This window comes from Meles meles, chromosome 18 (genome assembly GCF_922984935.1).
Source record: "Meles meles chromosome 18, mMelMel3.1 paternal haplotype, whole genome shotgun sequence".
Classification (NCBI taxonomy): Eukaryota; Metazoa; Chordata; class Mammalia; order Carnivora; family Mustelidae; genus Meles; species Meles meles.
Window position 1 is genome coordinate 58,405,723 of NC_060083.1, and position 11,618 is coordinate 58,417,340.

The window sequence follows — 11,618 nt, forward strand, 5'->3', positions numbered from 1 at the left end:
AAAGAACCCCAGGCTGGCAGTCACTGTGCCACATTACCACCTGTCCCCCACCCCCGCCCCAGGGTAGAATTTGCACCAAAGTTATTTTTCCAGGATGAGTTTTTACATCACGATCAGGACATACCCACTCACCCCAGCAGAGTCTGCAGCATGGAGTTGGGGGGGGGGAGGGACCTCTCCCTAGAGTAGCCAAGACCAGGCAAGATCAGCAAGTGTCTGCGGCTCTGGCCCCACCCCTGATCCCAGCTGCGTGGCCTGGCCAGGACTGCTGTCTGGAGCTGGAACCGCCTCCAGTTCGCCCCCTGCCCCCTACTTCTTGTCTCAGCCTCCCCATCTGAGACAATTGCCAGAGAGGATCTTGGGGCTCAGAGCTGGAAGGAACCCTGGAGATTTTCAGGTCTCGAGCTTTTCAGTGAGAGAGGCAAATTGGAGTTACAGATGGTTACAGACTAGTAAGTACCTGGGTGACTGGGACTGGCTGGACAGAGACGCAGGCTGCCCTCTTCCTCTTCCCCTTATCCTCAAAGGCCAAATACATTTGTTTATGTGTTCCATGAAGCAAGAAAAGTTAGGAAAGACTGACCTAGCCCAACTAGGTCACGTTACCTCTCTTTTTACAAAGGAAACTGGGGCCCAGAGAGGTAAAGTGACTTGCCCAAGGTCACAGAGCTAAAGAGAGCCACAGCCTTTCTACTAAGAATAATAATTTTCAAACAGCAGAACTTCTTTTTCTTTAAATAAAATATTTCAGGAACCTAAGTTTGTAACACAAACAGGGCTGTTCTAGTTGAAGAGGTGTTGGGGGGGCACAGAACCTCACTGCATGGGGCTTCCTCTTACCCACCACCCCCACTCCCTGGGCCTCCCCCCCCCCCCCCCCCCCCCCCGCCCCAGGCAAAGCCCTAGGGCTTCTAATCCAGGAAAGGCACGGGATGAATTTAGCAGGGAGAGAACCTGAGAAAGCCAGGCAGAGACTGAAGAGGAGGCTTGCCAACTAGAAGAGGAAGAATTGGTGCCCAGCCACAGTCAGGTGAAGGGGGGACAGGCCGGAGTGGGGACTGGGATGGGGGCCTGGGTGGGAGAGATGGGAGCAGCGGCACCTGGAGCTCTGGGGCCTTGAGAGGAGGAACGCACCTGGACCCTGCCCGCAGAATGAAGTGGGCCGGTCTCAGGGTCTGCGGGAAGAGTGAGGAGGACCAGAGGGGGCGACTTCCCGCCCCCACCCGCCTCCTGGCTCGTCAGAATGAGGTCTCTTCCGCCCCAAGTTCACGTTCGATTTAGGGAGAGAGAGTGGAGTGGCGAGGTTGCTGCGAGACCGCACCCCTCCCGAGTACTGGGAGGGTACAGAAAAGGACGACACCAGACCTGGGGGAAGAGGGGCTCAGGCTGCTCCGTGCTTGGCCACCAAAGGAAAGTGCGGTCGGAACCCCTTTGCTGCGGTTTAAGGACGTTGCACCCCACCCCACCCGGGAGGCGGGAGGTCGCAGGTCCACTGACCCTGAGGCCTGACCCTGCCCCGCCTCCTGCCCCGCCCCCCCGCCTAGCCGCCTCGCTATTGGCTGCACGGTCCGGGCTGGAGCCCCTGGCGGGGTAATTAACGAAGGATTAATGAGATCCCCTAAGTCAACAGAAAAATCGATGGGCCGAGGAGCCAGAGCAGCGGCTGCGCAGTCCCGCGAGGGGAGGGCGTCGGGGGTATCGGTGCGGGCGCGGGGGCCTCACCGGACTGAAGATCGGCGCTGTGCTCGCAGGCGGTGGTCAGCCGGCCGCGACGCCCGGCCAGGCCTCAGGTAAGGCTCCCGGCGGCCCGGCTAGGCACAGGGAGCGCCCTTGGACTGCTGGCGGGACATTCCCGGGGAGCCCACCTTGACAGTCACACCTATTCCGCCCCCAAAACCGGATTCAGAGACGAGGGGCTACAGGGATAGGAGAGGGAGGGCGCGATGAGTGGGCGGAGACCAACCCCTGGCGACGGGAGAACCGGCCCTTCTCTGCCCCCTACCCCAACTCTAGCTCGGCGCCCCACCTCCTTTCCGTGGATGGAGCGCACACAAAAGTCAGCAGGGCGCGCCCCACCCCAGCGGGTCTGCGCGCGCACAGCCAAAGGTGGGTGCCGAGGCCAGAAAGAAGCAAAAACCGGGACGGCTGGGTGAAGGGGTGTGGAGTTGGGACTGCCTGGACGCCCAGGCTGAGGCATATGTGTAGCGGCTGCCCCAGGCCCCGCAGTCCCTCGAGTGGCTCGTAGAGAAAGACCCAAGCTCCCAGTCCGCGCTCAGCAGCCTCTTCCGGAGCTGGCCCTGCGCTCCTAGCCAGGCGCCGCGCCCCGACGGCTGCGCCGCTTTCATCACCTGTCTCTAATCAAGACCCACAAACCAGTTTGGTGTTCCGGCCCTCCCTTGGACTGGCGTCGCGTCGAGGGAAGTGCCAGAGGGCGGCGGATTCCTCCTTGTCAGTCCTGGGTGCCCTCCCCCTCTTCCAGGAGACCCCTACGCGCCCCACCCTGGCACACCCCGCAGCGGACGGAATTCGCCCCTTTCAGGGCTCCCTCTAGCGACTGTTAGAGGGTTGGATTGGGGGTGGGGAGGATAGGGAAGATAGGGCGAGGACCCTGGAGAGAGAGGACTCGGAATCTTGTTCTCCAGTGTCCCCTCTAGGCCTGCAGTCCAAGCCAAAACCGCCCTGAAATTCACCAGTAATCCCGACCCTACCAGCGTCTCCAGGACCTCGGCCGAACTGGAAGGAAACGTACAAATAGCTAACAGTCTCTCAGTGCATTTACATGCATTAAATCATTTAATTTTGAGAAAACCCCTATGAGGTAGGTATTATGCATTAAGTCTTTCGTTCATTCATTCAAGAAATCTTTACTGAGCATCTTCTATGTACCAGGTACTATTCCATACTTGTACATCCATTTTACATATGGGGAAACCGAGGCACGGAGAGTCTAAGGGGTTTATCCAAGATCACAGAGGTAGTAAGGGCCAGAATCTGGACTCTTTTTTTATTTTAAAGATTATTTATTTATTTATTTATTTGATAGAGAAAGCAGAAAGAGAGCTGACAAGTGAGGGGAGGGGGGAGTGGAGGGGCAGAGAGAGAGGGAGAAGCCGACTCCCTGACAAGCAGGCAGCCCAACCTCAAGCTAGATCCCAGGATCCTGTGCTAGTTACTGGAGCCAAAAGCAGCCGCTTAACTGGCTGAGCCACCCAGAAGCCCCCAGTCTGGGCTCCTAATCATTAGGCGATACTGCCCTGGGAAAACGAGACAGATTCTGGGGAAGGCTGAAAACGAGCAGTCAGAGTTGGGAGAAACAGAGCAGGGAGCTGTCCTTATGAGCCTTATGCTTGCTCAATTTAGGCGGGGGAGCCTGGGAGGAAAGATAAAGATCATCTCTAAAGTCTCCTGGGCTGGGCTGGGATGGAAAGCATAGAATGAGAAGGGTCTCTGTCCATGTCTTGGGTGCTGAAATCTCTCCCAGAAAATGGCAGAGTCAGTCAGCAAGAGCGTCTTACCTGCGCTAGGTTTGGAGGGTTCAAGTTAAGCAGGACCTGGTTTCTACCTGGAGGAGCTCCTGGCCTTGAGGGGAGCCAGCCATGCTCACAGCCCCTCCCCAGACAGTGCACACCCACTCTCAGCAGGTGCTTGGGCAGGGAGAGAATGCTTCCTAGGAGAGGTGCTTAAGCTAGGTGATGAGGATGGGCGAGAGCCATTGGTGGAGGGTGGCAGGCAAAGCCGAGGAACAGCAGGCTCCAGAAGTGAAGGCAGGAGACACAAGAAGTGTGGAGCCCTGAAGCCCTCTGGCTGGCCTGGATCAATATGGGGGCCGGTTCCCGAGTGTAACAGAGGGCCTGGACAGGGAGGGGGAAAACTGGAGCAAAGAAGACAGGAAGACCTGGGAAAGGGGGACAAAATCATGGGGTCCGAGGACAGGGCTAGAGAGGAAAGTCAAGGCAAGACCAGGAAGCAACCAACAGAAGCTAGCCTCCAAGCCCAGACGAAACAAGCACTGTCTGGTTTCCTTATGAAAGGCTGTGCAGGCCATGCAAGGTAGTTTGGACTTTATCCTGAGAGCACCTATTTGCCTTTTTTTTAATTTATTATTTTAATCCAAGTATAATGAACATACAGTGTTATATTAGCTTCAGGTGTCCCCTATAGTGATTCAACAATTCTGTACATTCGCCAGTGCTCAGCACGATAAGTATACTCTTTTTTTTAAAAGATTTTATTTATTTATTAGTCAGAGAGAGGGAGAGAGAGCACAAGCAGACAGAGCGGCAGGCAGAGGCAGTGGGCGAAGCAGGCTCCCTGCTGAGCAAGGAGCCCGATGTGGGACTTGATCCCAGGATGCTAGGATCATGACCTGAGCCAAAGGCAGCCGCTTAACCAACTGAGCCACCCAGGCGTCCCAATAAGTATACTCTTAATTCCCATCACCTACTTAACTCACCCACCTCCCCTCCGTAACCACCAGTTTGTTCTCTAAGAGTCTGATTTCTCGTGTCTCCTTTTTTCTTTGTTGATTTGTTTCATTTCTTAAATTCCATATATGAGTGAATTCTTGTGGTATTTGTCTTTCTCTGCGTGACTTATTGAAATAAGTCACAGCAATTGGTTGCCTTTGTTGGGCTTGATGTAGGGGAGAGGCACAGTGGATAAGGAGACCAGTCCAGGAGACAGAGGAGGGGGCCCTGGACTAGGGTAGAGGTTGAGGTTAGGGAAAATCTAAGGGAGGGACACCAGGGGGCTCAGTCATTAAATGTTTGCCTTTGGCTCAGGTCACGATCCCAGAGTCCTGGGATCCAGCCCCACTGGTCTCCATGCTCAGCGGGAAGCCTGCTTATTCCTTTCCCACTCCCTCTACTTGTGTTCCCTCTCTCACTGTCTAATAAATAAATAAAATATTTGGGAAAAAAAAGAAAAGAAAAATCTAAGGGAGACTCGTGGGCTAGAATGAACAGGTTTGGACCTGAGAGGTGGAGGGGTGAGGGGAGAGGTAAGGAGGGTGCCCAGCTACTCTAGGAGAGGTGGGGAGGAAGACGCCACTCGCTGAGATAGTGCAGGCCTCCTGCAGCCTGGAGGATGGGGACAGAGAGCACTTGGAACCACGGGCCCAGAGCACCAAGCGTGTAAGGGCAGTGGCAGCCCCAAAGGAAAGCCCCAGAGGTGGCTGGGGATGGTGAGAGAGACTCCCAGGTCAGCTGAGGAGAAGCCTCCCACAAGGACAGCACCCAGGGCATCCCCACTCTCTAGTGAGGCTTCAGTCCCACAAGGAATGAGTACCCAAAGGGCCCACAGGGGAGCGTGGTGGACTCCAGGCTGGGGCCCTGAGCTGCAGGAATACCGTGACCTGGTATCTGAGTTCAAGAAAGGCATGGCAAAGAATTGGTCTGAGTGAAAGCTTGAGGAAGGTGAGGAAGTAGCAGGAGATATCCAGGGAAAGAGCAGAGTCAAGAGTGGTGTTCCTCATGTTGTGCTGAGCATTCATAGGTTGTCTGGGAGTCGGGGTGGGGGGATGGTGCGTACAGAAGTCAATTCTGTCCAAGTCTGGGGCATAGCCTGCATGCTGTTTCTAAGTCCCTTGTTCATAGCAGACATTGCAAATCAATCCCAGAACTTCCCCCCTAAACCGTAATGTGCTTTAAAATGAATTTTAATTAGATAAATAACGTGCTTTTAAAAACTAGACCGTTAAACCATCCCCAACCCTAATACCCTCTTCCCTTCCCCAGAAGAAACTCCTGTTGTCAGTCTGGTGGGTGTCTTCTAGACCTTTTAAAAGGAGTAATTTTATCTATACCCATATGTAACCATAATAGGGTATCAAAGGACAGCCACACTCGGCCTCAGGATCCTTCTCAACACAGCATGCTAAGCAACCACTACCCAACTAACCAGAGTCAGAACAAGAGAGGACACCTAGTTGCGCTCCCTGCCTTCAGGATTGGGGCACCTGGGTGGCTCAGAGTCTTCAGCTCAGGTCATGATCCTGGAGTCTCAGGATGGAGTTCCGCATGGGGCTCCCTGCTCAGTGGGGAATCTGCTTCTCCTTCAGACACTCCCCCCTCTCATGCTCTCTCTTTCAAATAAATAAATAAAATCTTTAAAATTTTTTTTAAAAAAAGAAGGGAGATTCCTCCCAGACGTCAGCGGAACACAAGCTGCCTTCTCGTGATTCAATGTCACAATCCTGGAAAATGTCCAGCGTCCAGACATGATGCCGATGTCTCCATGGCTCCCGTAACAGACGTTATTTTCCATCTCAAGATTAGGCTCTGAGGCAGAGAGTGGGATAGCTCTGCAGGGCGTTGGGAGAGAGGTATTCCTCAAGCCAATCAAAATAACCCCTATGTTTCTTTAGAGCACAAAGAATTTCCAGATGCCCTGGTCTGTGTGAACCTCCTCAGGTCCTGTAAAGTAAACAGGGCAGCTGCTGTCATTTCCCCTGTCCAACCAGGGAGGTTGCGTATCTTGCCCTAGGTCTCACAGCAATCCCCTCCATGAAGCCAGGACAGCCTGGCAGCCCACCAGGACCCTTTCTCCCCAGCCACTTCTCAGGCTCCATCCATGGCCTCCCCGGAAGCACAGGAGACTGGAGCAGCCCCGGCCGAGGGGGGCCAAGTGGACGCGGGGGCTGAGAAAACGGGAGCTCCCACCTCGCCCCACCAGCGGTCCTGGCTGGTGCGGCATTTCTCGCTGCTGCTGCGGAGGGACAGGCAGGCCCAGAAGGCGGGGCAGCTCTTCTCGGGGCTCCTGGCCCTCAATGTGGTGTTCCTGGGCGGAGCCTTCATCTGCAGCATGATCTTCAACAACGTGGCCATCACGCTGGGAGATGTGTGGATCCTGCTGGCCGCGCTGAAGGCCCTGTGCCTCCTCTGGCTCCTCTACTTTGCCGCCCGCACCACCCGCCACCCGCGCGCCGTGCTCCACCATGACCCTCACGCGGGACCCATCTGGGTGCGTGGTGAGTGTGGGGCCACTGGGTGGATGGGGAGGGGTGGGGAGGGAGAGCCAGGTCCCGGGGAGATTTCAGCAGCCCCCCCTGGCCCGGCCAGGCTCCCTGGTGCTCTTTGGCAGCTGTACCATCTGCCTCAACATCTTCCGGGTGGGCTACAACGTGAGCCACATCCATTGCAAGTCGCAGCTGGAACTCATCTTCCCCGTCATCGAGATGATCTTCATCGGCGTCCAGGTGACATTCCACTCCCATCCCCGCACTGCGTGCACACACGCCCGACCTGCGCCTAGAAACCGCCACACAAGCAAATACAGGGCTCAGGGGTGGGGGTACACACATACCACAGCCCCCCACTAATGTCTGCCTCCACGTACCCACAACCACGCACACCTACGTGTACCTGCACACCCAACGTGTCACTGAAATGCAGACCCCTACAAACACATCTGCCTGTGCATATTTGCATATAATGAGATCTACACCCCCCACACCCCCACTCAGGTGCACAGAGCTACTCTTAGTGAGGGGTTCTTCTTACTACTTACTACTGCTCGCGGTCCTGAGTCCCTGTCCCGTGCCGGCCATTGTGCTAGGCATTTCTTGGCGTCATCCTTTCCATCTCCCCAGTAAGTAGGCATTCCCTAGAGAGATAGGATTTTATGTAGCCTCGTTTTAGAGCTAAGGGGACCAAGGTTCTGAAATATTTTGCCACTGGCCCAAGATGACACAGCAAGGAAATAGCAGAGCCAGGATTCCAATCCAGACTTCCTCACTGTCACTTCCATTGTAAATACACACAAGGCACCGGGGCACATGCCCGACGGTCCCAGCCCAGGGCTCAAGGCTCCATCTCTTTCAGACCTGGGTGCTCTGGAAACACTGTAAGGACTGTGTTCAGGTCCAGACCAATTTCACTAGGTAAGATGGGGTCCTTTCTCTCCCTCCAACTCCTGGGCTCCCCCAGCCCCCCGCTAGCACTTGCTCCCACAACTTCCTTGGACATGGTGTCCCTGGGGCCGCAGGTTCGTCCGGGAAGGGGTCCCAAGTGACTCCTAGGGTTGCCTCCCCTGTAGTCCTTACGTCAAATAGGATCTGGCTTTGGGAAAGAGAGGTCACCCCAGAGGCAGTGAGGATGAGGGCGGGGCGCCCAGGGAGTGGGCCAGGCCGTGTGGGCAGAGTGTGGCCCCTCCTCCAGGTGTGGTCTAATGCTGACCCTGGCCACAGACCTGCTGCTGTGGGTTCTGGCTGTCACCAACGACTCCATGCACCGCGAGATCAAGGCTGAGCTCAACGCCCTCATGGAAAACTTCTCAGGTACGGAGGAGACGTGATTCCCGGCCTCGAACGCAAACACACACACACGCACGCACACGCTACACTCCCTCCCCGTGCAGCTGGTTTCCTCCGAGCCAGGCCCATCTGAGTAACTATCACACCTTCGCACCCTGCCCCCTCCCAGGCAATGACACCAACACCTGCCTCTGTCTCAATGCCACCGTGTGTGAGGTCTTCCGGAAGGGCTCCTTGATGCTCTACCCCTTCAGCACCGAGTACGGCCTCATCTGCTGCGCCGTGCTCTTTGTCATGTGGAAGAACGTCGGCCGCCGCCTGGCGCCCCGCACGGGCGCTCACCCCGGCACCCCTCCCTTCCGCCTGCACGGGGCCATCTTTGGGCCGCTGCTGGGCCTGCTGGCCCTGGTGGCAGGCGTGTGCGTCTTCGTGCTCTTCCAGATCGAGGCCAGTGGCCCCACCATTGCGCGCCAGTACTTCACCCTCTACTATGCCTTCTACATAGCCGTGCTGCCCGCCATGAGCCTGGCATGCCTGGCGGGCACGGGCATCCACGGGCTGGAGGAGCGCGAGCTGGACACGCTCAAGAACCCCACCCGCAGCCTGGACGTGGTGCTGCTCATGGGCGCGGCGCTGGGCCAGATGGGCATCGCCTACTTTTCCATCGTGGCCATCGTGGCCACTCGCCCCCATGAGCTGCTCAACCGCCTCATCCTGGCCTACTCGCTGCTGCTGATCCTGCAGCACATCGCGCAGAACCTCTTCATCATCGAGGGCCTGCACCGGCGCCCGCTCTGGGAGACGGCATCCGAGGACCCGGCAGGGAAGCGGGAGGCGGAGCCGCCCCGCCGGGGGTCCCTGCTAGAGCTGGGCCAGGACCTGCGGCGGGCCTCGCTGGCCTACATCCACTCCTACAGCCACCTCAACTGGAAGCGGCGGGCACTCAAGGAGATCTCGCTCTTCCTCATCCTCTGCAACATCACAGTGAGTGGGAAGGGGCTGGGGGCGGGGCGGGGCGGGGCGGGGCGGGGCGTGCGGCGTGGGGGCGGAGCTGGCCAGGCGCAATCCCGGCGCGTTGACTATGGCAAGGGCGATGGGCCTATCCGTTGTATTGTCGAGGACACCTGCGTCTTGCCAACTAGCCCCGTGCTGCTTGCGAGCAGGGTCCCCTCAGCATCCCGCAAGGTGCCTAGCATGAGTGAACGTGCGAGGCATGACGCTATGGGCTCTTTACAAAGAAACATAAGATTTCCACCCTCCCTAAGTTTACTCTCTAGCTGGAGAGACACTTGGGAACCTGCTAGGGAATTACCAAATAACTGATCGTTCCCTGAATTTGGTCAACGGAAGAGATCATCAAGTGCCTGGTTTTCTAAAAACTCTCCAGTGGAAGGAGTTAAGGATAACTGCTTGGTAACTGCTGAGGTCCCTTGTCCGCCTCTCCATGCTGCCGCTGGGCATCTCACTGATGCCACTCGCTAACCCCGAGCAGCGGGCCTGTTAGGCACCATCCCGGCACCTGTTTGGCAGGTGGGGAAACTGAGGCTTAGGTGGTCTGAGGGCATGTTGAACATCACATCCCAAGTGCGTTGCGCTGGAAACTCTTCAGGTGGTGAAGCCACGGCCACATGCCATAACCTGGCCCAGACGTGCAGTAGGAGCTCAGAGCAGGAAGGGCAGGCCCGAGGGGCCAAGGAAGGCCTCGTGAAGGTTGAGTCTGGGCCTTGAGAAAGGGGCAGAATTTGGACAGAAGACAAGGCCGGGTGGAGGGAGCAGAGAAAGTTAACACTGGAAGAAGGGGGTTGAGGTTGGGGCACAGGGGAGCCCAGCTTGGCTCAGAAGGTTGGGACATGGCGGGTGGCAGTGGGGCCTCATGGGCCCCCTGGAGTTCAGACTGGCAAGCCAGGGAGGTGGCTGTGATATGGGGCAGGGGGTAGTGGGAGGGAGGCTGGCTTTGAAAGCCCAGGACTGAGGAGATGTTAGGGTGGGGGCCTGCCCCCCCCCCGCCCCGAGTGGAGTGTCCTGGGGCACGGAGAGCCCTCTCCCCATCTCACCCCCTCTTCTCCTCCCCAGCTGTGGATGATGCCCGCGTTTGGCATACACCCGGAGTTTGAGAACGGACTAGAACAAGAATTCTATGGCTACCGGACCTGGTTCACCATCGTCAATTTCGGCCTGCCTCTGGGGGTCTTCTACCGAATGCACTCTGTCGGGGGGCTGGTGGAGGTCTACTTGGAGGCCTGAGGCTTCTCAATGACCAGCCCCCGGCAGAACTCCAAAGTGCCAGTGCTGGGGAGAAGGTAGCCCAGAGCCTCTGAGAAGGGGCACCCAGATGAGACTGGATTCTCCAAAGCCTCCCCCTCCTCAGATCCTCCCTGAGATGGAGGGCACTGTCTGCAGCCCGAGACCAAGGGCAGGACCTGGACACTGAGCTTCTGATGCCCATGCCTGGGACATGCTTGCCCTTGCTCACTACCACAGTCAGTACAGCCCAGGGTACTCCGTGGGCAGCCTGAGTCAAGGAGGGGTGCTGCCCCAGCCGGGCTCAGGGGTCAGCCTCCTTCTGTGGGATGGGCGCTTGGTCTGAGCTCAGCCCAGGACATCCCAGAAGTTGGCAGCCCCGAAGGCGCCCCTGGCCCTCCTTCCCCACGTACTCTGTCTCCTAATGAGCTCATTAATTAGCTACCAGGCAGGGTTCAACAGCTCTCTCCTGCTGCCATAAACCCTGTTTGTTTGATCGATTACATTCGGGCTTCGTGACATTTGTTCCCGGGGAGAGAGCTGCCACTCCAAGTATGGTGGAAAGGGACGGTCCTCCTGTTCAGGGCTGGAACTGTCTTTTTCTGAGCCGGGAGGGGTTTAAACCAGTCCTTCCCTTGTCTGACTCATGGTAGGAGGTAAGGAGAGGGGCTGGGGCTCTCCCACACCCACACCTCTCGCTAGCAGGTTTCTCTCTGGCACAGAGCCCCAGGTGACTGCGACTGGCTTACCACAGGGACTGCAGCTTCTGGCTATCTGGTCCCCGTGACTGCTGTATCCTCTGGACCATCGGGTAGAGAGGACAGGGACTGACAGCCCACGCATCTCTCTGAGCCCAGGGCAAACAGTGGGCTGTGCCCCAGGTGGGGCCCAGGGTGCGGCTCAGGCAGGGCAGCCCAGGCTTTGCATGGGCTCCTCCCCACGAAGCTGGGCACTGGCAAGCACAGGCCTGCAGCCCCAGGGACCATGAGCACTGTTTCCGTGGCTTCCTGGGACCAGCAGAGCCCCGTGGGGGCCTTGTAGAAGGCTCGGAGGCCAGCCTCTCTCCTCTCCTGCATGGGCTCTTTCTCTGGGTGGCTATAGCCCCGGGGGCCACGCACTGGGTAAG

General features: G+C 57.4%; 1 protein-coding gene across 8 annotated transcripts; it reads left to right on the forward strand.

Moving 5' to 3' along the window:
- The first annotated feature begins 135 nt into the window (after positions 1 to 135).
- On the forward strand, positions 136 to 10,995 carry OTOP3 (otopetrin 3). 8 transcript variants are annotated; one of them, XM_045985350.1, is made up of 9 exons: positions 136 to 1,790; positions 2,014 to 2,106; positions 2,643 to 2,818; positions 6,551 to 6,967; positions 7,059 to 7,195; positions 7,821 to 7,879; positions 8,157 to 8,275; positions 8,421 to 9,235; positions 10,325 to 10,995. In XM_045985350.1, the coding sequence occupies exons 4-9, from the start codon at positions 6,571 to 6,573 to the stop codon at positions 10,493 to 10,495; spliced, it is 1,698 nt and encodes a 565-aa protein (XP_045841306.1). In that variant the 5' UTR covers positions 136 to 1,790; positions 2,014 to 2,106; positions 2,643 to 2,818; positions 6,551 to 6,570; the 3' UTR covers positions 10,496 to 10,995. The 8 variants fall into 8 exon arrangements, with proteins under 8 accessions (XP_045841306.1, XP_045841303.1, XP_045841299.1 ...); XM_045985347.1 differs by lacking the exon at positions 2,014 to 2,106 and adding an exon at positions 6,129 to 6,322; XM_045985343.1 differs by lacking the exon at positions 2,643 to 2,818 and having other exon boundaries at positions 136 to 2,106; positions 10,325 to 10,543; positions 10,574 to 10,995.
- The last annotated feature ends 623 nt before the right edge of the window (positions 10,996 to 11,618 follow it).

Bases quoted from the DNA above. Each gene is read 5' to 3' on its own strand.
- OTOP3 (XM_045985342.1), top strand. From the start codon at position 1,944: ATGAGTGGGCGGAGACCAACCCCTGGCGACGGGAGAACCGGCCCTTCT. The intron at 7,196-7,820 runs GTGACATTCCAC...CATCTCTTTCAG, and splicing joins TGATCTTCATCGGCGTCCAG to ACCTGGGTGCTCTGGAAACA. The intron at 9,236-10,324 runs GTGAGTGGGAAG...TCTCCTCCCCAG, and splicing joins TCATCCTCTGCAACATCACA to CTGTGGATGATGCCCGCGTT.